At 53.3% G+C, this 25,223-nt stretch overlaps 12 protein-coding genes across 24 annotated transcripts; 5 read left to right on the forward strand and 7 right to left on the reverse strand.

The window, feature by feature from the left end:
• Nucleotides 1-29: 29 nt before the first annotated feature.
• On the reverse strand, nucleotides 30-2,506 carry H257_01589 (hypothetical protein; the record flags this gene model as incomplete). The annotated part of the gene is made up of 11 exons (XM_009824865.1): nucleotides 30-351; nucleotides 397-613; nucleotides 684-859; nucleotides 919-1,028; nucleotides 1,074-1,269; nucleotides 1,362-1,465; nucleotides 1,574-1,669; nucleotides 1,724-1,843; nucleotides 1,895-1,960; nucleotides 2,024-2,380; nucleotides 2,435-2,506. The coding sequence occupies 11 exons, from the start codon at nucleotides 2,504-2,506 to the stop codon at nucleotides 30-32; spliced, it is 1,836 nt and encodes a 611-aa protein (XP_009823167.1).
• Nucleotides 2,507-2,754: 248 nt separating this feature from the next.
• H257_01590 (hypothetical protein) lies at nucleotides 2,755-5,044 on the forward strand (the record flags this gene model as incomplete). 4 transcript variants are annotated; one of them, XM_009824867.1, is made up of 10 exons in its annotated part: nucleotides 2,755-2,776; nucleotides 2,819-3,368; nucleotides 3,416-4,036; nucleotides 4,086-4,250; nucleotides 4,304-4,354; nucleotides 4,403-4,432; nucleotides 4,485-4,553; nucleotides 4,604-4,657; nucleotides 4,707-4,882; nucleotides 4,937-5,044. In XM_009824867.1, 10 exons carry the CDS (start codon nucleotides 2,755-2,757, stop codon nucleotides 4,969-4,971), a joined length of 1,773 nt encoding a protein of 590 aa, XP_009823169.1. In that variant the 3' UTR covers nucleotides 4,972-5,044. The 4 variants fall into 4 exon arrangements, with proteins under 4 accessions (XP_009823169.1, XP_009823171.1, XP_009823168.1 ...); XM_009824869.1 differs by having other exon boundaries at nucleotides 4,940-5,044; XM_009824866.1 differs by having other exon boundaries at nucleotides 4,707-5,044.
• Nucleotides 5,045-5,281: 237 nt separating this feature from the next.
• H257_01591 (hypothetical protein) lies at nucleotides 5,282-7,123 on the reverse strand. Of its 9 annotated transcripts, XM_009824872.1 has the most exons (8): nucleotides 6,946-7,123; nucleotides 6,774-6,894; nucleotides 6,553-6,729; nucleotides 6,382-6,492; nucleotides 6,175-6,333; nucleotides 5,985-6,118; nucleotides 5,515-5,934; nucleotides 5,282-5,465 (listed from the first exon to the last, which is right to left on the reverse strand). In XM_009824872.1, the coding sequence occupies exons 1-8, from the start codon at nucleotides 7,027-7,029 to the stop codon at nucleotides 5,337-5,339; spliced, it is 1,335 nt and encodes a 444-aa protein (XP_009823174.1). In that variant the 5' UTR covers nucleotides 7,030-7,123; the 3' UTR covers nucleotides 5,282-5,336. The 9 variants fall into 9 exon arrangements, with proteins under 9 accessions (XP_009823174.1, XP_009823177.1, XP_009823173.1 ...); XM_009824875.1 differs by having other exon boundaries at nucleotides 6,175-6,492; XM_009824871.1 differs by having other exon boundaries at nucleotides 6,382-6,729.
• Nucleotides 7,124-8,060: 937 nt separating this feature from the next.
• H257_01592 (hypothetical protein) lies at nucleotides 8,061-8,522 on the reverse strand (the record flags this gene model as incomplete). The annotated part of the gene is made up of 1 exon (XM_009824879.1): nucleotides 8,061-8,522. One exon carries the CDS (start codon nucleotides 8,520-8,522, stop codon nucleotides 8,061-8,063), a length of 462 nt encoding a protein of 153 aa, XP_009823181.1.
• Nucleotides 8,523-8,662: 140 nt separating this feature from the next.
• Nucleotides 8,663-13,556, reverse strand: H257_01593 (hypothetical protein; the record flags this gene model as incomplete). The annotated part of the gene is made up of 16 exons (XM_009824880.1): nucleotides 8,663-8,684; nucleotides 8,744-8,967; nucleotides 9,038-9,136; nucleotides 9,192-9,338; nucleotides 9,380-9,553; nucleotides 9,608-9,731; nucleotides 9,779-9,985; nucleotides 10,045-10,183; nucleotides 10,246-11,057; nucleotides 11,110-11,437; nucleotides 11,815-11,998; nucleotides 12,069-12,317; nucleotides 12,395-12,849; nucleotides 12,902-12,979; nucleotides 13,026-13,085; nucleotides 13,145-13,556. The coding sequence occupies 16 exons, from the start codon at nucleotides 13,554-13,556 to the stop codon at nucleotides 8,663-8,665; spliced, it is 3,714 nt and encodes a 1,237-aa protein (XP_009823182.1).
• Nucleotides 13,557-14,163: 607 nt separating this feature from the next.
• On the forward strand, nucleotides 14,164-14,818 carry H257_01594 (hypothetical protein). Its single transcript, XM_009824881.1, has one exon. The coding sequence runs from the start codon at nucleotides 14,189-14,191 to the stop codon at nucleotides 14,786-14,788; it is 600 nt and encodes a 199-aa protein (XP_009823183.1). The 5' UTR covers nucleotides 14,164-14,188; the 3' UTR covers nucleotides 14,789-14,818.
• A 225-nt stretch (nucleotides 14,819-15,043) lies between these two features.
• H257_01595 lies at nucleotides 15,044-17,961 on the forward strand. Of its 2 annotated transcripts, XM_009824883.1 has the most exons (5): nucleotides 15,044-15,257; nucleotides 15,311-15,756; nucleotides 15,813-15,853; nucleotides 15,906-16,017; nucleotides 16,066-17,961. In XM_009824883.1, the coding sequence occupies exons 1-5, from the start codon at nucleotides 15,068-15,070 to the stop codon at nucleotides 17,641-17,643; spliced, it is 2,367 nt and encodes a 788-aa protein (XP_009823185.1). In that variant the 5' UTR covers nucleotides 15,044-15,067; the 3' UTR covers nucleotides 17,644-17,961. The 2 variants fall into 2 exon arrangements, with proteins under 2 accessions (XP_009823185.1, XP_009823184.1); XM_009824882.1 differs by having other exon boundaries at nucleotides 15,906-17,961.
• Nucleotides 17,633-17,937, reverse strand: H257_01596 (hypothetical protein). The gene has a single exon (XM_009824884.1). The coding sequence runs from the start codon at nucleotides 17,914-17,916 to the stop codon at nucleotides 17,674-17,676; it is 243 nt and encodes an 80-aa protein (XP_009823186.1). The 5' UTR covers nucleotides 17,917-17,937; the 3' UTR covers nucleotides 17,633-17,673.
• A 50-nt stretch (nucleotides 17,962-18,011) lies between the features above and the next one.
• Nucleotides 18,012-19,381, forward strand: H257_01597 (hypothetical protein). The gene is made up of 5 exons (XM_009824885.1): nucleotides 18,012-18,186; nucleotides 18,240-18,404; nucleotides 18,449-19,054; nucleotides 19,099-19,176; nucleotides 19,224-19,381. Exons 1-5 carry the CDS (start codon nucleotides 18,140-18,142, stop codon nucleotides 19,303-19,305), a joined length of 978 nt encoding a protein of 325 aa, XP_009823187.1. The 5' UTR covers nucleotides 18,012-18,139; the 3' UTR covers nucleotides 19,306-19,381.
• Nucleotides 19,382-19,809: 428 nt separating this feature from the next.
• H257_01598 (hypothetical protein) lies at nucleotides 19,810-20,453 on the forward strand (the record flags this gene model as incomplete). Its single annotated transcript, XM_009824886.1, has 2 exons — nucleotides 19,810-19,887; nucleotides 19,950-20,453. 2 exons carry the CDS (start codon nucleotides 19,810-19,812, stop codon nucleotides 20,451-20,453), a joined length of 582 nt encoding a protein of 193 aa, XP_009823188.1.
• Nucleotides 20,454-20,495: 42 nt separating this feature from the next.
• H257_01599 (hypothetical protein) lies at nucleotides 20,496-21,818 on the reverse strand (the record flags this gene model as incomplete). The annotated part of the gene is made up of 2 exons (XM_009824887.1): nucleotides 20,496-20,515; nucleotides 20,960-21,818. 2 exons carry the CDS (start codon nucleotides 21,816-21,818, stop codon nucleotides 20,496-20,498), a joined length of 879 nt encoding a protein of 292 aa, XP_009823189.1.
• A 1,188-nt stretch (nucleotides 21,819-23,006) lies between these two features.
• H257_01600 (hypothetical protein) lies at nucleotides 23,007-23,911 on the reverse strand (the record flags this gene model as incomplete). The annotated part of the gene is made up of 2 exons (XM_009824888.1): nucleotides 23,007-23,551; nucleotides 23,632-23,911. The coding sequence occupies 2 exons, from the start codon at nucleotides 23,909-23,911 to the stop codon at nucleotides 23,007-23,009; spliced, it is 825 nt and encodes a 274-aa protein (XP_009823190.1).
• Between the last annotated feature and the right edge of the window lie 1,312 nt (nucleotides 23,912-25,223).

Genomic DNA, 25,223 nt, shown 5'->3' on the forward strand with positions numbered 1-25,223 from the left:
TGCTTAGGTCTTATGGTGATGCGTGCCCTCTACAAGCCGATCCAGTAGGAGCGGCCGTTGGGGTTGTGGATGGGTCCCCACGTGTCGTTGATGGCCACTGCCCATTCGTACCAGACCTTCCCTCCACCCACTTGCCGCCAAAAGCACACGAGGATCTTGTCGTCCTGGCGAACATGCAGCGGCGTACGAAGCGGAAAGAAGATGGGGAACCATGAAAACATCCCAGGACTCAAGTCGAGTGTCTCGGGGTTGATGCTAATGCACGTGTCGGCGTACAGAACGCTGTCAAAGTACCCGGCCAGGCCATGGACGACGCCGTCTTCCACCGCGTCAAACGTCATCTGGTGATACCTACATATGTACTCATGATCGTACCATCCATGGTCACGATGGTACCGTTTGTTATCGATGACGGGATCCAGGTTGGGATGGTCGAACGTGAAGCACGGCTGGGGACGCGCAAAGGAGAAGATCTGATGGAGCCGGACGACGTACGGGGTCTCGTACCCCTTGACGGCGTTGGCGTCGACGCCTTTGACCTCGTTCCACAGCTTGGACGACGAGATTGGAGTCACGAACGACGTGTACTTGCACGGAATGCTCACGCCGCCCTCTGACCACGTCACACATTGGACATGTCATGGTGATAACGTCACACGTTGGACATGTCATCACGTTCGTACCTCGGAGGAACGACTGCGCGCCGTCCAGACACTCGGGGGAGAGCTCGTTGTCGCCAAATGACCCCAGCAGTTCGCTCACCATGATGTCGGCCGGCTCGGGCGCCTTCCACACGCGCATGTCGGACGACACGATGGTTACGTTATCCCACTTCTCCGACACTTTCATGTTGCGCAATCTACTCCATATCATGATGTGGTGTCGTGATATGTATGACGTGATCAATTCGAAGCGTACGTGATCACCGCGTTCGGGTTCTTCTCCACGGCAAACATGCGAATGGTCCGGTCGGCCTTCTTTGCCGCGCGCAACGCACAGCGCACCAGCGGCCCCCGTCCCGCGCCCACCTACCGATCGTATCCAGAGTGGAACAACACGTCATCCTGACATACCACCATCACGACCGATTCCTTGGACGCGGGAGTGTCCGCCAGTGCGTGGGCGATGGCCACTTCGTAGCGCTCGTACTTGACTGGGTCTTGCTCAAACGTCTCGTACGTCTGCGACTCCAAATTGTCCATCAGGGGCTGCAGCGGCGCCTGCAAGTAGTCCAAGTACGGCGCTTCAAACGCGGCTTTGGCGTCCGGGCTAACGTCATAATCGTGATAACGTCATCGTAGGAAAACATATGTGACAACGTCATCATAGAGGATTACTCGAGAAAGAGAGAGGGGACGTACCAAGACGACCGAGTGGAGAAGAGATGGTCCAAGTACTGAACGTACGGCAGGTATCGGCCGTGGTGGTACGGTCGGCCCTTCAAAAAGTACCGAATGCGGGCATGCTAGTAGTAGTGGGGGATGTATATTAATGATATATATATTAATATTTTCAATATGATATATATATATATCACATTTATATGAAATTTTGACAAGCAGTTTGCACATACCTGAAACAACTGGAGAAAGAAGCGTTGGTGCTGCTTGGATAAGGTTGGATACCCGCTTTTGTTGGTTAAAAAGATGTTGGTGGGGATGTACACGGCCTAGGACACAAAAATATGGTCAGCCATCCGCTGCAATACGACATAGAAACGGACGGCAATGGGCTCTCCCAGCCAGCGCGCGAGGACGCTGCGGTCCGGCAGGTCGGCCGTCACTTCGAGCGCGACGAGGACCCGCGGGTTGAAGTCGCTCATGGTGCGCAGCGCATTCCACGCCTACAGAGTCATCGCATGAGGTCTCGGAAGGATGGAGGATATGGAGGCAACCTTCCACGAGTCGTTGCCTTGATCCGTCAACTGCATGGGAACGTACAATGGCACAGGAACCCAGTACTAAAGGAAGCGCACGCATTGAGAATGACAATGGAATAGGGTGGTGGATGGGGTAGGTGGCACCTGCAAACTGCTCTGGGCCTGCGACGCGGCTTGGTTGACGATGCGCGCATAGTTGGCATTCGAGCGTGCGGAATGTAGCGAGGGGGTGACAACGGCGGTGAGAGATAAGTGGGACGCCCAGGCCAGTTCTTGCTTGAACACAGCTTCGGCAGTCCACCGCACGTGGTCGCACGAGGAGTCCAGGTCAATCCACTTGGACACATTTCCAATTACAGAAGACGTCCACCCGCGTGAGTCCAATACCAAGTCCGAGCGGGTTTGGGGACCGTTGCGCGCGTCCGACACACCGTTGGCGTCGCGACGAAAGCGAGGATGGAACAATGGTGCAGCGACTAGGGTAATGCGCTCCTCGTACAACTACAGCAGGTAGCCAAGAAGGATGAGTTGAGGTCATGTCATGAGGCAGACTACCTTGTCCAGTTTGGACGCCAAATCTTGGCAGAACGACGTCTCTACGCCGACGATCAAGGACGACGCCGCCATACTTTGGGTGGTTAAGTTGGCACCTATGCAATTTCGCAGCAAGTACACCACCTCAAGTGAACATCCGGACAACAAATCCGGATGTTTTGGCGAATTTGATTGGATTTAATTTAGCCAATCCGAGTGGCGGCGGTTTCACCTTTTCATTCGAACAGACGGCAAAGTACCATGCGAAAGCACGGAGGGAGGGAACTTCGTCGTTCAAGGTTGCTTCATATACATGCGTCCTGGACGAAGCGTGACAGTCCATGCAACAACCATCAATATCTAGTACATGCAGTAGTAAGATTAAAGTACACTCACTTTCTGCAGCGTTAGGCAATGCCACACTTGTGGCCATTCCACTTTGGTTCCCCGCAACTCCCTACCGTTTGGTCGTCCCGAAACCCACAGACAAGAGCGTCCACGTGGCATCCAACCGCGACGATTATGCCGCGGCTGTACGATACATGCGGAGAAAACGGCATCGGAGTATCGAAACTGTCGTTGACGGGGCGCCATCTTGGCGCGTATCAACCAACCTCCCCCACCACTGCTCGACAACACTTCGGCATTTCTGCATTTGCCCACTCACGCGGATGACATCCGCGACCACTGTCAGCCATGCTTCCTACAACCAACTCGGCAACAGTCCGTCGCTCTTCACGGACGAAGACATGTGGACCATCGACACCATCCTCGGCTCGGATGACCTCTTGACGCTGGACGACGACATCCAGAAAGACTTGGACTTTTTGACGTCTGCATCCACCATCTCTGCGCATCCGCTGACCATTCTCACCACTCCGGACGCGCTCATGAACCAGGCCTTCGCCTCGGAATCGGAGGCGTGCTTCTCGCCGCAACCTCGCCCGCGTCCTCGGTATGACTTCGACGATATGTTGAAGTAGTTCTAATTAGTTTCCTTAGCCATTCCTTGGACATGATGACGCTGGAAACGTTGCCCCTGGACGTGCTCACATTTGTGGACCATCCCAGCAAACGCAAGAGCTTTGCAGGGTTGACAGTGGTGCCAATGATGAAATCGATGCCGAGCCTGCCTGTGCAGCCGCAGCAGATGCTCAACAACCAGAGTCCATTGAGTCCCATAAAATCTCCAAAGAAATGCAAGCAGTGCATGGCCACAGGATGCACTCGTCGTGCGCAATCCAACAACCGATGCAAGTCCCATGGCGGGGGTGCGCGCTGCACGGTCGCGGGTTGTGGCAAGAGTTCGCAAGGTGGCGGTCTCTGCCGCGCACATGGAGGTGGGAAGAAGTGCAAGTTCCCTGGATGCACCAAAGGCACCCAACGTCTTGGCTTGTGCTATCTCCATGGTGGTATCCGCCGCTGCACATTCAACGGCTGTGTCAAGAAAGATCGCGGCAATGGATTCTGCATCAGTCATGGCGGCGGCAAGAAGTGCTCAGCTCCCAAGTGCACAATGCCAGTGACCAAGGGCACGACATGCATGAAGCACGCACCGCCGCCGCCGCCCGTCGTGAAGATGGAGCCGATGCCCTCGTTCATGGGTCGGGCCATCGCAATGATGTAGCAATTCTTTTTCTTTTAATATTGTTTATATTATGCATTTTCGAAGGTCCCCTGTACTCTATTGTAACCGACACAATCCTCTCGGAAACGGCAGTGGTTCATGCATGGCGATGCATCTACTCGAGAGTGCCTACCGCATCGAAGAACTTCTGAGCGACGACGACAGCGACAGCGATGCAGAGGACAAGCGAACTGCCATCACAAGGGCCAGGTATGTTCACCTCCAAGCAATCATCTCCATCATTCATCGTTCGATGAGCAAAGGCATATGGGCAGCGGCATTTCGAATGCTGGCAACCGACACAAGCAAGACAAGTACACATATAGTGATCCATTTGAGTGACCTAATCTGCACGGTTGTAGGAAAGCATCCATCGTGATGGCGCCCCCATCGTAACTTCGACATCCTCATTCTCTTCAAAGGCATGACAGCTCGCTCATGTAGGTCCAAAGCAGCTGTGGACAAAGTGTTCTTCGCCGACGTCAAGCCCTTCGTTCTGGATGGGGGCGACTTGTACGTCCCCCTTGCTCTCATACGGCATTCTCAATGAATTTTATGCGCAGAGAACATCTTCCACAGACGTCCGACGACCGATCCAAGCACGTCCACGCCCAAATGTACGACCTCGAACGACTGTATCCTTATCTCACACAAGTATCCCTGTAGCTTTGGTCGCAACAACAACGCCAAGCCGTCGCCCCCGCCGCCGCTTCCGGCCGTGACGCTCCTTCTCCCGCCCGTGTCCCCCGTCGTGCTCTCCGCGAGGTCCTCTGCCAACGCAACCGCGCGCCGGCAGCACCCGCAACCGTCGTGGGAAGTGCCGGAACCCCTCACCACCACAGGTACATCCCACCAAGTAATTGAACAAGCGATGGTGACATGTTGTCCATTATTAGCAGACGAAGTGACCACGATTGAAGCCTTCAATTGATTGATTTGCTTCGTTTTAGAGCAAGTGCAACCTTGCTTTATATAATAAAACGTTCAATCGTTAAAGCTGCTACTCCGGAGTAAAACCACTGGCAGAAATGTTGAAAAGAACAATACTCTTACTATTATTAATAATAGGAGTAATAATAGTATACCTCATCCGTAGCTTCGTTTTAGAGCAAGTGCAACCTTGCTTTATATAATAAAACGTTCAATCGTGAAACCACTGGCAGAAATGTTGAATAATACTATTACTAGGTAATAGTATATATACCTCATCCGTAGTATTAACAAAACGTGACCACCAATAGTAGAGAAGTAGACTTGTTTTTAATATTGACACTTTATAAATTACGGACGAGAGACTCAGGACGACATGAAGTACGGCGAGGGCGCGGCGGCCAAGGCAGGAGGCGGGCAGTACACATACGTGGCTTCAAGTGGAGCAGTCCGAGGCAAATTGAACGAGTCCATGGTCGGAGGCGCTCCGTGCGTCTATGTCATCAAGTTGTTCAGAACGTCTACTACGAGCAAGCAAATGTACCATCGAGTCCGGCAGGAACGACGACGAGACGAGGTCCATGTCGTTGTTATTCCACCCCGACGAGGTCGACGACGACGAAGATGATGGGGGGGATGCCTTGTAGTAGACGTCGTTGTCGTACTGGTTGCTGGTTTCCATCATGTCGTCGTCCAGAGGAAACTCGGCGTACAGCGGCGGGGACGTCGGCACCTCGGGGGACATGCCCATGATCACGTCGCACTCGTCCGACGGGTGCTTGTGGGGGCAGTCGTCGACGAGCGATTGCAACACACTCAAGTCCGTCGCAGCATCGTCGTCGTTGTTGTCGCTGGCCACGTCAGCCTTCATCTGGGGGTTCGCAGCAGCGCCGCCGCCATGCCCGACCCAATCCAGAGTGTGCAGCAAACTCATGTCTTTACCGCGGTACGGCTGGTCCGTGGACTAGAAATGGTTGGGATGGACGGCAATGTCGTATATGAGATAACTAGTACCTGAGGGAGGTACGTGCAGTGGGGAGACAGATGCAGCGCTTCCACGGCGGGAACCAAGCCCCGCGGGGTGGTGAAGACACCTCGTTCGGGCGTCTCTGGTGGCGACGACATGGACTGCGACCGCTTCATCTTGCCTGCCATGACGGCATATGAGTCGTCCAGCCAACTTGATCTCGACGAATGAACGTACCTTTGAGTGTCTTGGACTTAGCGGCGCGCGCGCTCTGGGGGGTCGTCGTCACCGCCGCCTTCTTCCAGCGAGGGGTGTCGCACTGCTGGGTATATCCTTCCGTGGGCATGGAGTTGGACCGCATGCGCAGTTTTTCCATTCCGTGGAACATGTCTTGGGCTGCAAAACTACGTTGAAGGACATGCATTCCGACAAGTAAAGACATACATTCGTGAAGGAACCCCGCAGGCGCCGAGTTGTACGCAGCAGCCATGTCCACGACAAAGCTGATGGCCGGGCGGATGGCGATGTTGTTGCAGTTGAAATACGTCGAGACAACTAGTGGTAGATGACGCATGGGCATGTGAGAGACGGAACGATCGTCGCGATGTAGTTGACCTCGGTCGCGGTGGGAAAGCGTGAGACTGCGGTGCTTCAAGCGCATGTGTTGCGTGAGACTGCCTTCGGATCCGTAGGCTTTCTTGCATCCTGCGTAGGAACACACAAACTTGCGATCGATTTGGGCAGCAGTGCGACGCCGCCGCTTTTTCTTTTCGCAAGACATTTCTTCGTCGCCTGTATTAGAATGATGAGAAAAGCCCGAGGTGCATAGCACAGACCAAGGGGCAGGCTGTCGTCGTCGTGGAGGCTGCTGGAGGTGGGTGTCGGAGGTTCATCATCGCGACTCATGAGGGTGGAACATTCGCTCGCGGAAACGTCGGAGTCGATTTGGATTTGGAGCTGTGGAGATCGAGTCAGTTTCAGCATATTGGGTTCGCAGGGCATGCATACCTTTTGGTGGACCTTAAAGCGCGCAAGCTTTTCCGTGGCTGCCGTCACATGCACGTTGTCTACGAAGTACACCTGGCCGCTCATGAAGATGGTCGCTGCCGCGTACTTCCGAGCCAAATTCAAGTGGGCTGAGCGCTTGACTTCGCCGATATCTTTCAAAAGTAGAGCTGTATTCGGTCGCATCCCCGAACAACATCTTTTCGAGAAAAACAAGGAAAAAAAGCCAAAAATACTTTGAATGCGACAAAAATCGAAAAAACACCCGAAAATAGCCCAGCACGTCAGAAACGTCCAACCACACTGTGAATTAAAATGACGTGTATTATTATTTACTGATATAGAAAAACCAAGTTTGTCAACCTCAATTCCTGAAGCATACAAACACCAAGGTATTCCAACGGCCCAACACTTTGCTACTTCAACCTATGATCTGCTCCAAATCTGATCGAGTACTTTCTTGCCAACCTAAGCCAGCAGCATCGCCCATTCCCCAGCTTGATACTTCGAGCCGGTCACGACGCACTGGGCATCGATGCTGGTTCGATGGGCACGCAGTACAGCTGTACGTAGGCCTAGAGGTTTGCTTTAGCTAGCGAGTCGCATGACGTTCCTGGCTCCTGCCAGTGATACGGCTCTCTAAAAGTTGGCACATGTGGTGGAACGGCAGCAGCAATGGAATGCGGATGTTGCATGTATCTATAGCAAGAGATGTCTTGGTCCACTGCCGCTCCTTCTGGCGTGAGGATATAGGAGTTACCGTAGCGATCGAGTTAGGGGAACCCAAGGATGCAAGTAGCTAGGGGTGGGTGGATTCCGGAAGTTTGGTAGTTTATCCGGATAGCATTTCCGCGAAGATTCGCGAAAGAAAGACACATGGCCACAGTGCAAGATGGAGTCGTGGCAGCGTTGGAGGAGCGAGTGGCCGACCTGTCAAGAGAGATCCTGGAAAGGGACGAGTTGATCATGCACCTTCAGGCGGAGAAGAGGGAGCTTCGGAGGTGGGCCGAGCAACTGCACCATCAGCTCCACTCGTCCAACGACGAGCCACGAGTCGATCCACATGACAAACAACACGTGACGGACGAGCTCGAGTTGCGGTTGTCAGCGGCACTAGATCAAGTCAAGGCGTTGTCGATGCAAACGTCGACACAGAAGGACGAGATTTCTCGGCTGTATCGCCAAGTGTATGAAAAAGAAGGTGAGAACCACGAATTGGTCGGGCAGCTACAGACTCTCCGCAATGCCTTGGCAGACCTACAGTGCCAAACTCCAGAGCCGCCGCCACAGCTGGACGATCGATCTCCGCACGAATGGGTCGAAGAAACAGCGCGACATCCAAAGCCTTTGTTCCCCATGGACTCGAACGAAGTGCGGTACCTCGTAGGGCAGTGGACGCAGAATCCGACCAAACTCCAGTCGCTTATGACGTGGCTAGTGCACATGAGCAACGAAGTGACCGACTCGAGAAGGAGGTCAAATCTCCCAGAGGCCATCGAGCTCCCGCGACTGCCCAATGAAGTGCGCGATGGGTTCGTCACCCTCGTGGTCCCGCTGCTGCGCCACCAAATGACCCGCATGGTTCACGTGCACACTCGGCGTTACGATGCCAACCACACAGACCTGCGTATTCGAGTAGTCACGCCCCCGACGTAAGTAGATTGTTTCCATATCTTTATAAAACTATCAAGTACTCCAACCCCCAGCAGGATCTATATATCTATGACCCATCCAAGCCAAGCCTACATACAATCAATACTCACGGATGAGCCACATATCAGTACACTCCTTCCAGTCGTACTGTTCAAACGAGGTCGAGAGCTGGGCCGAGTCAAAGTTGAGGTGGATCGTCGCCACTTTGCCGTCCGTGAGCTCGACGATGTCGCACGACTCCTCCACCACCACCTCGCTGTTGTGGACAATGCGCAGTGTCACAGCCGTCATGACCACTACCGTGCTCTCGTCCTCATCTGCGACGATGCGCAGCACGCGGCCCTTGAGTCGCTCCACCGTCTCTTCCCGCACCTAACCAAAAACCATCCCTCCTTCAGTATCATCATGATCCCCATACATATAGATAGTCTGCTGTACGTACTTTGCAGAATTGAACCATGCCATGGAGGCCATGGTATTCCCCCCAGTACGGCACTGTGGACGGCAAGTTGGAGCTTAGGATGACGTTCGGGTGAACAAACTAGGACATCACAGATGAGCCAAATTGCAAAATCCCATAGAAACGAACAACGGACCGGACTGAGGGCGTCCATCGTGACAAGGGGGGGCGCGGCGGCGGCGTCGGGGAAGTCCAAGTCGTGGCCAAACAAAGTTGCGTACAATCCAGACACGATCGCCTTCATCTGCTTGGAGGACACGTCTCCCGCCGACGGAAACAAAATCTAGCATTCCAATCAGTATACAACATATGCACCAGACTGACCTCGTGCGCCGACTTGGGCGAGAACGGGATGCCCGTGATGGCCGAGAGAAGCTCATGCAGCCACGTCACTTTGGTGTCTTTCGAGTCCACGAGCACCCAGAACATGCCATGGCCTTGCGTGTTGAACTGAAACGCATGCGCTTCGTGCTTGCCCGTGACTCGGATGGGAATGCCCTAGGTAGATGATACATGCATCATACTCAAATATGCTGTATATAAGATGTATACCTCGGATACACTTGTGGGCACCACCACGCCCTTGACCAGCGTACGGTGCTTGGCTTGGGTTTCAGAGATGTAGTAGCTCAACGTGGACATCCCCTCGGGGCCTCGCTCCAGCACGAAATAGTACCTACTCCAATATGATGAATACTTGCCATATTCATATGAATATGGTACCGCTCCCACACATGGCGCTTGCCGACGTCCGGCATGCCGCTCTTGAACATGTACCCACTGGTCGTGACCACGGTGTCCTTGGTCGTGACGTGGACGCCTCCGTCGTGCACGGCGCACTTGGTTACGTCATCACCCAACGACGTATCGAGCACAAGGAGTGACGACGGGTTATCCGATGACCCTTTCAGACGAGAAGTCGGGAGCAGACTGATGGAGCAGCAGCCAGAATCAACACTAGTACATCATATATATATATATATATATACCTGGATCGTTTGGCGGGGGTGGATTCATTGGGGGAGGACGGGGCGTGGTGGTGGAGGTTGGGACTGGTTGCTGGCGCCATGCGCTGCTTGAGCTTACTGAGCATGTTATTGCCAAACCCAAACAGCGTGGACGACGAGCCTACATACATATATATATATGACAAGTGCATTCTAAAAGGAGGGATATATATATATATATACCGTTGTTGATGTTTGGTTTCGTGGATGGCTGTGGCGTGGCCGTGGTCTCGGGGGCGGCAGTTGTGGTCAAGTTCATAATGTTAATGATAGACCGTCGCGACGTGCTCTTGACCGTGTTGACGTTGCGCATGACGGACGCGGCGGGGGACGAGAGGACGCTGCGGAGGTACGCCGATTTGGGCAGCGACAGCCGCCGCGCCGGTTTCGCCGGCTCCGAGTCGGTCGAAGCATGTGGTTCGTCTTCAGACACGTCTAGGAAGTCTCCATTTGCAACCCCCGCGGCGGCATCCGCGCCATTCGTCAGGTCGGCCTCGTCCTTGTCGGCAATAGCGTCAGCAGTAGTACAAGTAGCAGTAGTAGCAGCAGCAGTAGACGAATGGTCATGGGCCGACGACACCCCATCCACGAGCCCGAGAGTCCGCTTGGTTTCGCAGTTGAGCTTCTGCCACGGCGCATGGACAGAGGCCTTGGCGATGACCAGGGCCTGACTGGGAGACGGGTTTTCGCTGGCCAGCATCACCAGCATCGAGTCGTTGAGGACTTTGAAGTACGCTTTGCTGCGGTGGTGGGTCTCGAACACGTCCACAATCGTCTGCAGCAGATCGATAGAGTCGCCGAGGATGCCCCGCACCAGCACACACGACCCGCCCCTCGTCTCGGACTTGTCTGTGATGATAAACAGCAGCGCAGACACGACGTGGATGAGCAGCATGTCCGCGTCCGGCTTGGCCTGCAGCAGCTGTACGTACTTGGGCAGAAGCCCCGCCGCGACCAGATGGGCGTCCACGTCGTCGTCTTGCAATGTGACCAGGCTACACAAATATATATATATATATATCCATCAAACCTGGCAAGAAGACCTACCGGTACAAGTGCTTGGCAATGGCAATGTCGATCGAGGTCGGGTGCTGCTGGGTGAAGAAATGCCCCACATATGCCGCACTTGAGGCCCTCGACAGCTTCTTCACGTTCAGCCACAAGTTGGTGTCGGCGTCTTTCAAGCCCGACAGTTCGTACATGACGGCGGGGTTGGCGTTCGAAGGCGGGGCGGTGCACGGACTTCGAGTGTCGTCGTCGTCGTCGAGTTCGTCCGCGTCGTCTGCCGCCACTTGCTTGGGCGTAAGCTGCTCCGACGCCCGCTTGTATCGGCTGTAGATGCGCAGCAACTCCGACACGACGTGGATTGTTAGCACTAGGGACATATGTAAGCCATCACAATATTAATATTTCTTCTAAATAACTATTAATGTTTCTTCTAAACAGGAGCGAGTATATGGAGAATAATAATAAATTACAACAACCACATCAAATGTACATCTTCAGCATGTAAAGTCGTGGATGACTTGAATTCGTGTGATTATTCATGTATGACTTGAATTAGTGTGATTATTCCAATCACCACCGGTCACTGCTGTCATACAAAATTCAGTACAAACAATCGATCGCGAGATAATTCGCCCTAAATAGTCCAAATGGTGGGGAAATAGACAATATATATATATATAATATCCAAATGGTGGGGAAATAGACAATATATATATCACATCTCTCTGAGCTGTTTTTCCTTACTGCACGGAGCGACGATCGTCGACGGCCACGCCGGCACTTGGGCGAGCTGTTCAATGGCGCCTGCAAACAGCTGATCGAGCAGCCGCGGCTCCTTCCCGAGCTCTTCCAGTAGCATAAACTGAAGAAAGTTATGGTAGCCTTCCGTCACGGCTTCGATGCCGCGGATCGTGCCAAATTGATCTCTCTACAGAGTAAATATATATATATATATCAGCAAACCAGAGACTATATATATGTATATATACTGTACGTACGACAAAGTACTTTGCCAGAAACTGCGTGTCTTCTCGTCGTAGGAACGACCCGAGGCGGTCAGCTTGGTTGGCTTGCAGCATCTCCACGAGCAAACGACATGCATTCTCCCGAGCTGCGACCTGATTGGCCAGCGACGGCGACGACAAATCAATCGGCGCGGTCGCGGCATGGACGAGCAGCGGCGCCACCGTCTCCATGGCATCATGGACTCCTGTGAGGGGATGGATGCTCTCGTACGATTGCAAGAGCTACGCCAATTGAAATGTGTGACGACGGGATGGAGGTAGGTATGTATCTTTGATTTATGATATGTGGTAGTACGTACCTTGAGCAAGAGATGCTTGACCGTGGGCATGTAAATGTGCTTGAGCAGCGCGGGAAGGTATGCTTCCAGCACCACATGGACGTACCCGTCTTCGAGGCAGTACGCGTCATGGAGCCGGATGAATGCCTTGCAGTAGAACGCCGCCTGCACTTCGTCGATGGCGGCGTTGTCGGAAAAGTAGGCAAAGAACAGCCGCCACAGCTCCAGCTCGTCTTGAGTCTGGCATCCAAATGTGAGCTCGTCGTTGGCGGCCGCCGACCCCGCCGAGCTGGATGACATGCGGAACGACTCGTACAGGTCCTCGTCCCCCGTGTATACGCGCATGATGATCTCCGAGCACACAAACACATGCTTGTAGTACCCGTACTCCTCGTCCACTTTAGCAAAGCTCGGAGTCGATTTGGAGTCGACCGCAGCAGCATGCACTTTGGGCGTCAACGGCGGCGGAATCGAGTCTACATGTGTGTGATCATGGGAATGATACAGCATGAATGGAGTTGCGTGTACCTTCGCCTGCAGGGCTTTGGCTCACTTCGTGGTCGCCGTCGTCGGCCAGAGGATCTTTGTCTGGGGAAGTCGCGTCATCTACGTACGATCGTGAAAAGACACACGTGATTGAGGAATGCAGTACCAGAGGGGCTGGTGCTGTGTGCATTCGACTCGTAAGGCTCTTCGGCCGCAGCAGGTTCGTCTATTCCCAAGAAGTATGAGGAAATGATGTGGATCGGCGTTCGTTGCACATGTACACACCAAGGGGTTCCTTCAATACAGCCGTGTCCGTGGCGATGGATGGAACAACTGCATCGGGCGTTGACGATATATCGTGGAAGAGCACGGGTGTCGAGAATACCCTTAACACCTCCTTCACGACGTCGTACTCAAGCAACCACGTGCGCAAGCCACTGTCCGTTTCTTCAAGTGTGTCGAAGATGACCTCCACCTCCAGATTCAACAGCCGCTGGAACGCCCTTCGCTTGTCCTCCATCGCAATCAGCGTCATCACTTCACTCTGGTATTCGCTAAGCGCTTCGCCTTCGCGGTCCGAGTTGCTGCTCGTGGTGCTGTTCCGTCTGTTTCGGCCGTTCTTGTCCAAATAGCGCGACAAGCTGCCAGATCGACCCGAGCGAATGGATGCAGACGCATTGCTATCTACATCTTCCATGACCTACGCAGAAATGTGAAGGCATGCCCTCGGTGCCATCACTGGTGGACGTGTCGTCACCTCTTCTTCGTTGTCGTGGTGACGATGTAAGTGGCAGAAGCACTGTGAAAGAGGCCAAACACCTCTTTTCGATACCGCAGGGTATGTATGGGAAAGAGTACCTTACATACAAATACCAAGTATATTTGTAGGTACAACCTACCCGCTTGAATTGGTCGTGCGGTATTATTATTGCAATTGAATACAAACTTCTAGTTCTATTTGAGTTTGATGACAGTATATTCAGTCGTGCAAATCTGTCGTTTCGTCTACACCTTCTGGCGTCAATGAATTTTAACCTTGATTCATTATACCGGGTAATTGAGGTTGAACAGATGGACAATGGCGATAGTATTTGTGGCAGTGTCTCTGCATCATGCGCTGGCATGCCGAGGAAGGCTAAAGGTCGCCTTCATGCGGAGCAAGGGGTATATACACTGTACCATCCAGAAGGAACGTGGTGACGAATCTGGAGGCGCGGGTATGCTGGGTACATAGTATTCGGTTGGTCGAGGTCCGGATAGTACACTGGATATCCGGATGCCAAGGGGACTGACTAGAGTCCGAAAATCGACAGACAGGTGGGTAGAAGGATGTCGGTGCCGAGGGGTGTGTCAAAAGCGAACGAGGATCTATGGAGTAAGTTCATCCGCCTGGACTCCAAGCATGGCGCGTACTACCAAGTCCAATGCAAAGCATGTGCGGAGTATGCCCATATCCACGGCGCAGACGCTGCTGTCTTGCAAGGACGCATCGAACGCATGAAGACGCACTTGACCAAGTGTCCGCATGGTGACCCGCTTCGCGCAATCAACGGCGACGACGAATCGAGAATGAAGCGTGCGTTCAGGCATACAGGAAACGAAGGATTCGACGGACGAAGGGACTTTGACGAAAAACGGTTCAAGCTCACGAGTGGGGACGGAGAGTACCGCAGTATGATAGGAACAAAGCACGTCGAAAGTGAGCGACTGCGAAAGCTCGAGGAAAACAGGGAGCAACTGGAGCAGCAGTTGCTGCTAGAGAAGATCAAGCGCGAGAAGATCAACGCGATGAAGGAGGACCAGCAATGCAAAGTCGAGTTGCTGCTGTCTCGCCAGACCCTTCGTGAGAAGGGTGTACCCCAGGACGAAATCGACCTCTTGCTGCCGCTGACTCAGCCCCAGGCAACAGCTTCCTCTACATTTGTTTGACAATGTAATTCACTGCAGTTCATTGCCTGGTGTTGGGTTGTTTCTGCGCTGGGGCTTGGTGCGCTGGCACTTTAGTGTCTCTATCGGCAACGCTTTCGCCTTTTTCAAAGGATTCAAATGATGGGAGTCAACTGGATTGGTCAAAATGATTCAAATTTTCGCTTTTGATTGGCGGATTATAGAAGTTCCCTCCCATAATCCGAACATTTGATTGGCTCAAAATGCCGGGAAGTCATGTTGTCATATTCCAAAAAATTCAAACCCCAAAGGGAGCGAGGAATGGATGCAGTAAGCAGCGCGAACGATGAAGTGTTCCGGCGACACAAGAACTACTTTGCGCAGTACATCGATTCGGACGACTCGAATCTCCCAGACAAGATCCGAGCGCTCGCAGAGACGGAGGGCGGCTCCAAGCGCCTCATGGTCGACCTGAACGTGCTACGTGTATACGACGGGTACTTTACCAACGGTAATGATATACTTGAGATGGTTCAATGACCAGCCTCTGATGAGTACGCACAGGCAACGACGAAGCCAATATTGTGACGCGTTTGCTGCAACAGCCGTCCGAGTACTTGCCGCCGCTCGAGGACGCTGTACGCGACGCCATCGTGAACGCCCAGAACTCGTACAACCCGAAGGCCGCTTTGACAGTGGACGCAAGTCAAGTGGAGGTGGGTCTCGAAGGCGACTTTGGCGCACACTTTATGACTCCCCGCGGGTTGGTCGCGTCGTTTCTGTCCCAATGCGTGTGCGTGCACGGCATCGTGACCAAGTGCTCTGCAGTCCGCCCCAAGGTGGTCAAGTCGGTGCATTACTGCAAGGAAACCAACTCGATGGTGTCTCGCGAGTACCGCGACCACACATCTCTCACAGGGGCGCCAACCACCAGCGTATACCCGACCAAGGACGAGAACGGCAACCTCCTCGAGACCGAGTTTGGGCTGTGCCAGTACAAGGACTACCAGGTCCCAATATACGACCAATCACCCCCCCATACTCGTCATATTCACATTGTATGAAGGTACTGACCATCCAAGAAACGCCCGAGACCGCTCCCCTTGGGTATGTAGTGAGAGAATGCCATACATCCAATCGAATCCTCATACTTGGTCAGGCAACTTCCCCGGTCGTGCGACGTCACAGTCGAAGCCGACCTCGTCGACAAGTGCAAGCCCGGGGACCGCATCCACGTCATCGGCGTATTCCGAGCCATCGCGTCGCAAACAGTAGGTGAAGACACCTGGAATAAATATGACTCATATGGATCACGGCAGGCGGCGTCGTCGTCGGGGGTGTTCAAGACGGCCCTATTGGCCAACAACGTTCAAGTGATGGGCAAAGAAGTGCACGGCATCGTCATGACGACGGAGGACGTGATGCACGTGCGCGAGTTCGCCAAGCGCGGCGACGCGATGGACATTCTGTCGCGGTCCATCGCGCCATCCATCTTTGGCCATGCCGCCATCAAGCAAGCGCTGCTTCTCCAGCTGCTCGGCGGCGTCGAGAAGAACCTGGACAACGGCACGCACCTCCGCGGGGACATCAACGTGCTCATGGTAGGCGACCCGTCCACGGCCAAGTCGCAGCTGCTCCGGTTCGTGCGGAACCTGGCGCCGCTCGCGGTGAGCACCACCGGGCGTGGGTCCTCCGGGGTGGGTCTCACCGCCGCCGTGACGTTGGACCCCGACACCAAGGAGAAGCGGCTGGAGGCGGGCGCGATGGTGCTGGCGGACCGCGGCATCGTGTGCATCGACGAGTTTGACAAGATGGGCGAGGCCGATCGCGTGGCCATCCATGAAGTGATGGAGCAGCAGACCGTGACCATCGCCAAGGCGGGCATCCACGCCACTCTGAATGCGCGGTGCAGCGTCTTGGCGGCGGCGAACCCCGTGTACGGCCAGTATCAGAAAAACAAGCGGCCGCAGGAGAACATAGGGCTGCCCGACTCGCTGCTCAGTCGGTTCGACCTGCTCTTTGTCGTGCTGGACTCGCTGGACCGGCACGCCGACCGCATGATCAGCGATCATGTGCTTCGGAACCACCGATACTGCGCGCCGGGGGACGAAGGGCGGCCGATCTCGTTCCACACAACCGAGATCTGGACCGACAAGGACGCGGCGGACGCGGGGATGTCCATCTTCCAGCCGTACGATCCGCTTCTGCACCCCAACTCGAACAAGGAGGGCGTGCTCACCGTGCCCTTTCTCAAGAAGTTCATCCATTACGCCAAGACGCGGTTGCCGCCCGTGCTCACGGAACCCGCGCGGGACCTCATCGCCGAAGGGTACGCGGCCCTCCGCAGCCAGCAGACCCAGCGCACACTCCCCGTGACGGCGCGGACGCTGGAGACGCTGATCCGCCTCGCGTCGGCGCACGCCAAGGCCCGACTGAGCAAGTACATTGAGCTGCCGGACGCCACGCACGCGCTAAACTTGATGAAGTACGCGCTGTACCATGAAGTGTCGACGGAAGCAACCGCCGACGACCGCCCGGGGACGACGACACGGCAAGAAGATGAGCCTGTGGACGAAGACGAGGAGACTCAGGACGTGGACATGCCAGAGCTGCCCCCCCCTGCCAAGCGCTTCAAGGTGGACGAAGAGATGCCCAAGCAGCCGACCGACGACTTGCGCCAACGGGTGACGGCGTACTTGAGCCAAGTCACGAGCGAAGAGAACGAAGAGTCGATGGGCCAGCAGTTTTATGTCAAGGACCTCCTCACTGCGGTCAACAAGGGCCAACCCAAGCGCGCAACCGCCAAGCAGTTGGGCGTCGTGCTCATGGCGCTGGAAGAAGAGAACAAGCTCATGTACCTGCGAGATGGCGACGATCCGTCCATCATGTTAGTCTAAGGAAGGGTGTGTATTCATGCATTTAGTGTATCAATCGTTTGACTTTGGCGGAGCAGCAGCGGGGTTGTTGGGGATGACGGGGCTGTCGATGTCCACAGAGTCGTTCAGCGCCACTGTCGCAAGCTCCATGTATGCTTCCATGGAAGGAATGGGCTGGAAGTGTGCCATCCCGCCGCCTCTTCTTCCGTCAAGGGGGAGGGACTTCTTGGCCACGGAACTCGCCTCGTCCGAGAACCACCGCCGCCGCCACACGAGCAATCGCCCTCGCTGCATTTTCAGATCACAGGCAATTTCGGGGACTAGCCAATGACAGGCCGTCTAGTCTAAATACCTCAGCAGGATTGGTAGACAGTACACGCAGCCAATCAAACGTCGTTTTGAATAGAATCCACCAATCCCTGACAAGACCTACCCCTGCACGACGAAAGAACAGCGGCAGAGTCGCGCCGTTTTGCGCATCGAGTTGGCGTCAGTGCCGAATTCCTCTAGTGTGAGCATGTCGTTTGTCCGCTCCATTGTCCGCCAATTCAGCGGCGAGTCAAGGTAACTAGTCCGCCATGGCGGCAAGCTACCGGCCTTATGCAGAACCCTCGTAGCATTGAGACAGTGCAGCAGAAAGAAGACTACGAGCGACACCAACGGCTGGAGTTGTTAAAGGCTCAGAAAGATCTGCGCCAAGCCAATGCCATGTATCGCGGAGGAGGCAGCTCGCTCCAAGACGAGTTGGTGCGCCGGTCAGCAACGGTCCAACGCGGTGATCGGTACCCCGTTACTCATAGCACATCGGATTCACCCTTGGATGTAGGCTGCACCACGATTCGTTCGAATGGGTGTCCAGGTCTCGAGAAAGTTCCTTTGAAGTGGTATCTCGGAACGGATCGTTCGATTTGTGCGAAGAGCCCGATGCGGAACCCTATGTTGTTGTCGTCAACTCCCCCTCTACGCCCGAGCAAGCATGCAAGGAGCTGGAAGACCAGAACGTAGCTGCCAGTGATGCCACCTCTCTCTTCGTCCAGCGCTTGGTGGCAGACATGATCGAGGCTGCCGTGGCGCAGTGCCTCGTCTCGCGTGTCGTCAAGGCCGCTGCGGTCGACTACTCCGACCGATGGATTGCAGCTGGCACCCGAAGTAGTGCTCGTCGATCCACGCTCGCGATTCAACTCGTCCGATCCAGCACCAAAGCTGCCCTGGACTCTGTGGCCCGCATGCAGCTTGAACGGGAGGCGATGGTGGCGGAAGACTGCACTGTCTCGTTAATGCAGAAGCGTCGGTATCCTTCGAGGGTCAACACCCCAGTGGAGTCCGCGGACATGGAAGTCAAGTGCCGACATGCTGCCTTGGCCACAGAAGCGTTGGCGGCATTCTATGCGGCTCGTGCACAGAAGAAGCTCGTGCGGTCGGAAGCCAATCGGTACGACTGCTTTAAATCTAGCGCTTCTCACTGTGGGTGCGCAGAGGTGCCGAGGCGCTGAAACTGCGTGAAATGGCCACACCTTCGAGCAGTTGGGCTAAAGTACTGCAGCTCATTGACAAGTAAGAAACTCATTTGGTGTATAGTTATATCACATTGGAATATGTAGCCCAGAGGACCACGCGTCGTTTGCGTCCATGCAGCCCCCAGTCGCGCGAATGTTTAGTGTGTTGCGCACGAGCGCGGCGTAAATATGCAATTATTTGTCTGATGGGAATACATACATTCTGAAACAGATGTCGCTACAGAACGTTCTACGAACCTTCGTGGGTGTATACGTACTACTTGCGCAAATATACTCCGGAGTATATTAATACTACTTCGAAGTATTTTAATACTTCGAAGTAGTATTAATATTATTTACTATTTACTGTTAAAACAGTAAATAGTAAATACTCCTAGAAGTAACACCTTTTGGCGATAAAAAATATAAAACGTTTGAAACTCTCCGGATGGTTACAAAAAAACTGCACATTTCCATTGCAATGTGGTTGTATTCCAATCAATAGGGAGATTTCGCAAAGTAATCCGTGTCCGTTTCCGTAATAATTACCCTCCATAATTAGTACAATCACGGAAACTCATGAAACTTTATTGCGAAATCCGTGAAAAGAGCAGCTATCACGGATTCGGATAATCACAAGCTATATTGGTTATCCGAACAGGAGGGGTTGCATTCTGTGGTTTCGTGGGCCATGAGCAGGTGGACAAGTGAGGATGACTTGGCGCTGTTGATACAGGCCAACAACGAGCGACCATTCCTCCAAGATCGAGTCATGAAGTCTTGGGGGTGCTTACGTGCAATTTACTAAAAGCTCCTGGCTTCTCTCGCCAGGAATGCGAAGTCGACGGTAAGAAAACATCGCACAGGTTCCACCTGCTACTCGACAACCACGAAAAGTTCCAGAAGGAGTCCGTGTATTTATCCGGTGTCGATCAAGAACACAACGAAATGCATATTCTTCTCGACGAGTTGGTTGCTCTTCGAAAGGACAACATGGCAAAAAAGAAGGGAAGCAACAAGCAAACGCGGCTGATCAGCAAGAAAAGGCGCGGTCCGAACATTCGAGATGAGGCCATGCGAACGTATCCCAAGAAACGAGCGAAAGTTCAAAATGACGAGCGAGACGAGGCATCTACAACCCCTTCGAAGAAAAAGATGCTTGTCGACTTCCACCAAGCCGAGATCCAATTGGAGTGGGAACGGTTGGCATTTAAGAAGGCTAAAATGAGGAAGAGATTGAAGAAAAGCGCCTCGATCGCGAGGAAAGGCGCGAGGCACGGGAGAACGACCGCAACCAGCGCGAAGAGACGCGCAACCAAATGTCCGAGATTTTAGCACTCGCACTTGCGGCGGTAAACAATCGCAACGGTAATTAATTTACGCGAGAGCTAGTTGTGCTGGAATTAATATTTTGGAATACATAGTACTAGTACACATGTACTGTACTAGTATATGTTTGTAGTGCTCACTTACTAATTGTAAGTAGTAAATTATTTTTATACTACTAGTACATACTATATAATATTTTTGAGCTACGAAGTAGTGAAGTGAGTATTATGTATGTCCAAATTCTTTTCGGTATATGGATAGATAACACATGAAAATGAAAATGTATTGATCAGTTATGTAGTAAGATATTCCTGAATTGAGGGAGGCTTCATCCCAAAGAACGAACTAATTTGGTTTCAACCGTTAATGCAACAGTGGCAATTGGTCAGAAACATTGCTATCGAGATGACTTTCCCAACACTTTGCAGCATAATTTTTTTCTGCATCTTGAATGTCACGAACGACGACAGTGTTTTTAACCTTGAAAACCACCACTCCACAAACTGACGCACAGTTCTCATGGTGCTGTTGAACGCGCTTTTCTTGTTGGGTAATCGTATTGCCTTTGTACCCCGAAAAAATCCAGCCCAGAACACCATAAGCAGGATCGCCGTAAATGAAGTAGTTGTTGAAAATGTAGGAGCGCTCCGTCATGTAATCCAGCAGCTTACTCTCACGAAGCAACGTCGTGTCGTGTCGCGCACCCTCGAGCGGGCCCCAGAAGTGGACGCACAAGCCATCCGGTGCAGTTATGGCTTGGAAATTCAAGCAGTGGCGCCGTTTGTGGCCACTGTAAACGTAGCGCTGCATGTCGGGAAAGGCAGATGCACTGGCCTGAGTGATGTGGCAGGTTTCGAATTTGCTCCCGTCGATGAAACCAAAGAGGCACGCCACAGGCGAACCTTTGTTAGCGATGGCATTGGCGTAGAGCTGGAGCCGTGTCTCGACGGTGTCAATTGCAAAGTAGATGGTGCATTTCCACTTGTCGTAAAGCAAGTTGACAATGCTGTTGAAAATTCGACAAATCGATTCCCGTGAGCGGCTGAAGAGCACCATCATGTCACAGTAGCGTTTGGGGTAGCAGAGCAGGTGAAGCAAGATGCATATGGCTTCAACAGCATGGACACGGTCGCGCTTCTCAGTAACACTTGGTATACCCAAAAGGTTGACGAGCAGGCGGATCTCGTCGGAGCCGAAGCGAAACTTCGGTTGGAGGTCGGCATCGTTGTAGGAATCCAAGTTGAAGCGGACGTCGGGAACAAGAGGTCGTTCAATCGACGCTACGAGTACGAGCAGAAGTCTACGACGACACGCAGGGTTCGCGAAGCGATAACGCTTGACAACCATGACAAGTTCTTCCCGAGACAGCATTATTGCAAAGTAGTTGATTTCTTATGTTTATTCCGGACGCGGAAATCTATTTATCGAGCGAAATCGTCTGTATTTAATCCGTGTTCGTGTCCGTGCAAAACAATGCACGGACACGAACACGGATTGAATTGCGAAATTACCATACTAGTAGGACATATCCTCGAACCGAAGCGCCCTCTCGACATTGCGCTGACAAAACATAGCCTCACGAATAACCAATGACTGGGTAATGCATGGAAGGCTTTCCTGGGCTCCTTCTTCAAGCAATCACATGCGACTCTCCAGGAAGGAATTGAACTCCCCACGTTCAAACAGCAAGTTGGTGCGCGATGTAAGGAAACGTTTGATATGGGTCTTCAACACGCTAAACCAGCTTTCAATAGGATTTAATAATGGTGAGTATGGCCCAAGGCGCAAGAGCACCAAGTCCTCGTGTGGCTCAACGCGCTACTCAGTTTGACTTGTACTGCTCTGGTCCATAATGATTGTCACATTGTTTTGACTTCATTAAACTATGCACGACATTCGGAAATATCTTGAAGTTTGTATTGGATTTTATAAACGCATACTGCCCAGCAAAATTTATATTGTATTTTTTTAAATGCTAGGACTGCACTTCTTCTGGAGAATTCACCAAGGCCTCCAGTTGAGACTCCTCGCCAAGACGACAATTCATTTGGAAGATTGCACTTTCAAAAGTTGTCGCACTGCATTCGACATTGAATGTTGCCAAGTCCGAGATGGTTGCATCCTTATTTGTATGAGGAAGCTTGTAGTCGTTGCTACCATTCATTTCGATAGACTTGTGCATGACATTTTGCAATGTTATGAATGTTTTCGACAGGGTGTCCATCGGCAATTCATAGAACGCAGCTTTCACAGCATCAATAAGCTCCTCGATTGTTCGAGTAGACTTTTGATACTGCAGGCTCTGAATACTGTTAAAAAATCCTAAGTCTAGCACATTGAAATCTGGACTATTTGCTGGCTGATTTTCTACACTAATACCCCTGACACCACGGCTTTCCAACAAAGCGGTCGTAACACACCGATGGGGGCTGGCGTTGTCCTGCTGGATGATGACACCCCGTCGGAGATCCGCATCGGGAAACGTCCCCATGATCGCTAGCACGACTTTGTCAACGATCGAATCCCTGTAAACGTCGCCGTTTACAGAGATCGGGACCGTCACGGCAGTCCCTTGGGGCGGTTCTTGCTTGTTCGCTTGGCTGGGGCGACTTCGACGAACGGCCAAACGCCGACCTTGCCGTCGAAAAACTTCTTCTTGGAAGAGTCGTAACGTGGCCGCGCCACTGCGGCCAGCAACATCACTTTCGTGATGAACTGCTTCGACTTGACGGAGCGCAGCGCGATGTCTTCGTCGTCGTACACATAGAAGTTTCGTTTGACCTTCGTCAAGTAGAACCACTTCTCGTCAACATGCACATACTGGTGCATGCTGGCAAAAATGTGGGTTCCACTTGCCGAAGGCCGCACGAAATTCATGGCAAACTTGAGTCGTGTCTTCAAGTTGTCTTCCGTGAGCAGCGGTTTGACGTAGCTGGAGCGCGCCTTGAGCCGCTTCGTCTCCCTGATGTGGCGAATGATCGTGGACTTGGGGATGTTGGATTGGTGGGCCACGGAACGGAGAGTCTGTCGCGCAAAATGCGGTACTGTCTTGATGGCTTGCTCGATTTCTTCTGACGTGCGTGTTTTTTTACGGCCAACATTCCCTAAATAAGTAAAACCGTTAAAATTAATGTTTGAAGAAACCCATAAAATACACGACAAAATTAATTTATAGAGAATTTACCCTGAAGTCGAGATGCGACATCGGCGACGTCGTTGCCGTTACGAAGAGAGGCTCGTCCTCGTGTCCAGACCCGAGATATCGTGCGCCAGTGGCAACGGAACTTCACAGCAAGGTCATGTAGTGCTCCGTACGGGAGCCCTCCATCCGTTGACTGCTCTAACAGTGTTTCGTAGATCGCCCGACGCTGCTGCGACGTCAGGTTTTCTCGCGCACGAGTAGCGCCAGGCAAACACGGCGCGATGGTGGCGATCGAGGCAGGCTGTGGGGGAGCAGCGGTCATGACGATGCGAAAGTTTAAGGAGGTGAAATTGAAAAATGAGTTCTCTCCGGAGGTATTTATGTGCGTGGTGGAGGACCTGCCGCAGTTTTGGTGTCATAACTTTTGAAGCAAAACGAACTGGCACAATCCCAAACTAGCCAATTAAAGTGGAGATCTTGCGCTATTCAGAGCACCAATCAGCTGCCCGAATTGTGCAGTTTTAGAAAAATTCCGCCAATTACAAAACAATGTGACAATCATTATGGACCAGAGTAGTAGCGTTTGTGTGGACGCTGGTCGGACAAGGCAGTGGGCGGCATGGGCAGTTGCCGCTGACAGCGGGGCGGTTGACCAACTCGCTATCTAATTTCACCGGGGTGCGGCGACAGAAGCATGGGCGTTTGGACGCACGGTCTGTCGCGAGGATCGCCGCCCGCGTAAATATGCGGCGCGGGCCTGAGGTAAGTGTTGTTTAACATAATCTTCTGATTGCCAAGTTGTAGTTGGCCCGACTCGCACAGCGAACTGCCGACCCGTCGCTGTCCATCGCGAACCCGCGATCGCGCGGGCGATCGGCAGTGCCAGGGCGCTCACCCCCTCGGGGGCAATCGACGATTTCGGCGGCGGCGCCGGTGCAAGGGGCGCGGTTGGACTCCAAGCGGGTTCTCGGTGCTCCCTGCGAGCGCCTGGTCGAGCGTATGGACTTCGCCGACGGCGAGTTCCTCGACGTGGGCGCGCGAAGATGCGCAGGTGGCAGCGCGATTGTCGGCGGTGCGGCCGACGAATCCGTTCGCGGGGTACAATCCGCCGTCGGGATCTCAGCAGGATAATCAATTGACAGCGGCGGAGTGGCAAGCTGCCGCAGATTATCGAGCGGGGGCGCGGGCGATTGCGGCGCCGCAACAAGTGGTGGTGCCGATGGCGAGGGCGGCGACGGCTGGGGAGCCGGAGGAGAAGTCGGAGGCGGCGGAAGAGGAAGAGCCGCCGCGGGATCCGAAGGATCGGTTGCCGTCACTTCATCGATTGTAGGTGTAGATAATAACGGTAAATAACGTTTGAGTTTACCCACATAAAATGTTGGATGGATCTGCCATGAGGTGGGCAGGTCAAGCTTGTAGTTGGTGGGACTGACCACGCGAAGAACGGCAAAGGGGCCGTGCCAAGCACTTCGTAGCTTGACATTGGAAGACATTCCAACCGCTCGTGCGCGGAATGCATGGGCGGGCACCGCCGACTTGTGGAGGAGAACTTGTTCGCCCACGGCGAAGGACGCGAGGTTAGAGCGGCCATGTTTGTTGGCTTGAGTTGATTGGTGCTGCTGGGCGGCAGCTAT

Source organism: Aphanomyces astaci, assembly GCF_000520075.1.
Source record: "Aphanomyces astaci strain APO3 unplaced genomic scaffold supercont1.2, whole genome shotgun sequence".
Taxonomy (NCBI): Eukaryota; Oomycota; class Saprolegniomycetes; order Saprolegniales; family Verrucalvaceae; genus Aphanomyces; species Aphanomyces astaci.

Excerpts from the sequence above, each read along its gene's own strand:
- H257_01591 (XM_009824870.1), bottom strand. The coding sequence starts at position 7,029 with ATGAGCGGCCAGGTGTACTTCGTAGACAACGTGCATGTGACGGCAGCC. Across the intron at positions 5,935-5,984 it reads ACTGCACGTACCTCCCTCAG|TCCACGGACCAGCCGTACCG; the intron begins GTACTAGTTATC and ends AACCATTTCTAG. Across the intron at positions 5,466-5,514 it reads CGTTCCTGCCGGACTCGATG|ACGCACGGAGCGCCTCCGAC; the intron begins GTACATTTGCTT and ends TTGATGACATAG.
- H257_01594 (XM_009824881.1), top strand. The coding sequence starts at position 14,189 with ATGTCGGTGCCGAGGGGTGTGTCAAAAGCGAACGAGGATCTATGGAGT.
- H257_01595 (XM_009824882.1), top strand. The coding sequence starts at position 15,068 with ATGGATGCAGTAAGCAGCGCGAACGATGAAGTGTTCCGGCGACACAAG. Across the intron at positions 15,258-15,310 it reads CGACGGGTACTTTACCAACG|GCAACGACGAAGCCAATATT; the intron begins GTAATGATATAC and ends GAGTACGCACAG. Across the intron at positions 15,757-15,812 it reads GCCAGTACAAGGACTACCAG|GTACTGACCATCCAAGAAAC; the intron begins GTCCCAATATAC and ends CATTGTATGAAG.
- H257_01596 (XM_009824884.1), bottom strand. The coding sequence starts at position 17,916 with ATGCAGCGAGGGCGATTGCTCGTGTGGCGGCGGCGGTGGTTCTCGGAC.
- H257_01597 (XM_009824885.1), top strand. The coding sequence starts at position 18,140 with ATGTCGTTTGTCCGCTCCATTGTCCGCCAATTCAGCGGCGAGTCAAG. Across the intron at positions 18,405-18,448 it reads ACGGTCCAACGCGGTGATCG|GCTGCACCACGATTCGTTCG; the intron begins GTACCCCGTTAC and ends CCTTGGATGTAG. Across the intron at positions 19,055-19,098 it reads GTGCGGTCGGAAGCCAATCG|AGGTGCCGAGGCGCTGAAAC; the intron begins GTACGACTGCTT and ends GTGGGTGCGCAG.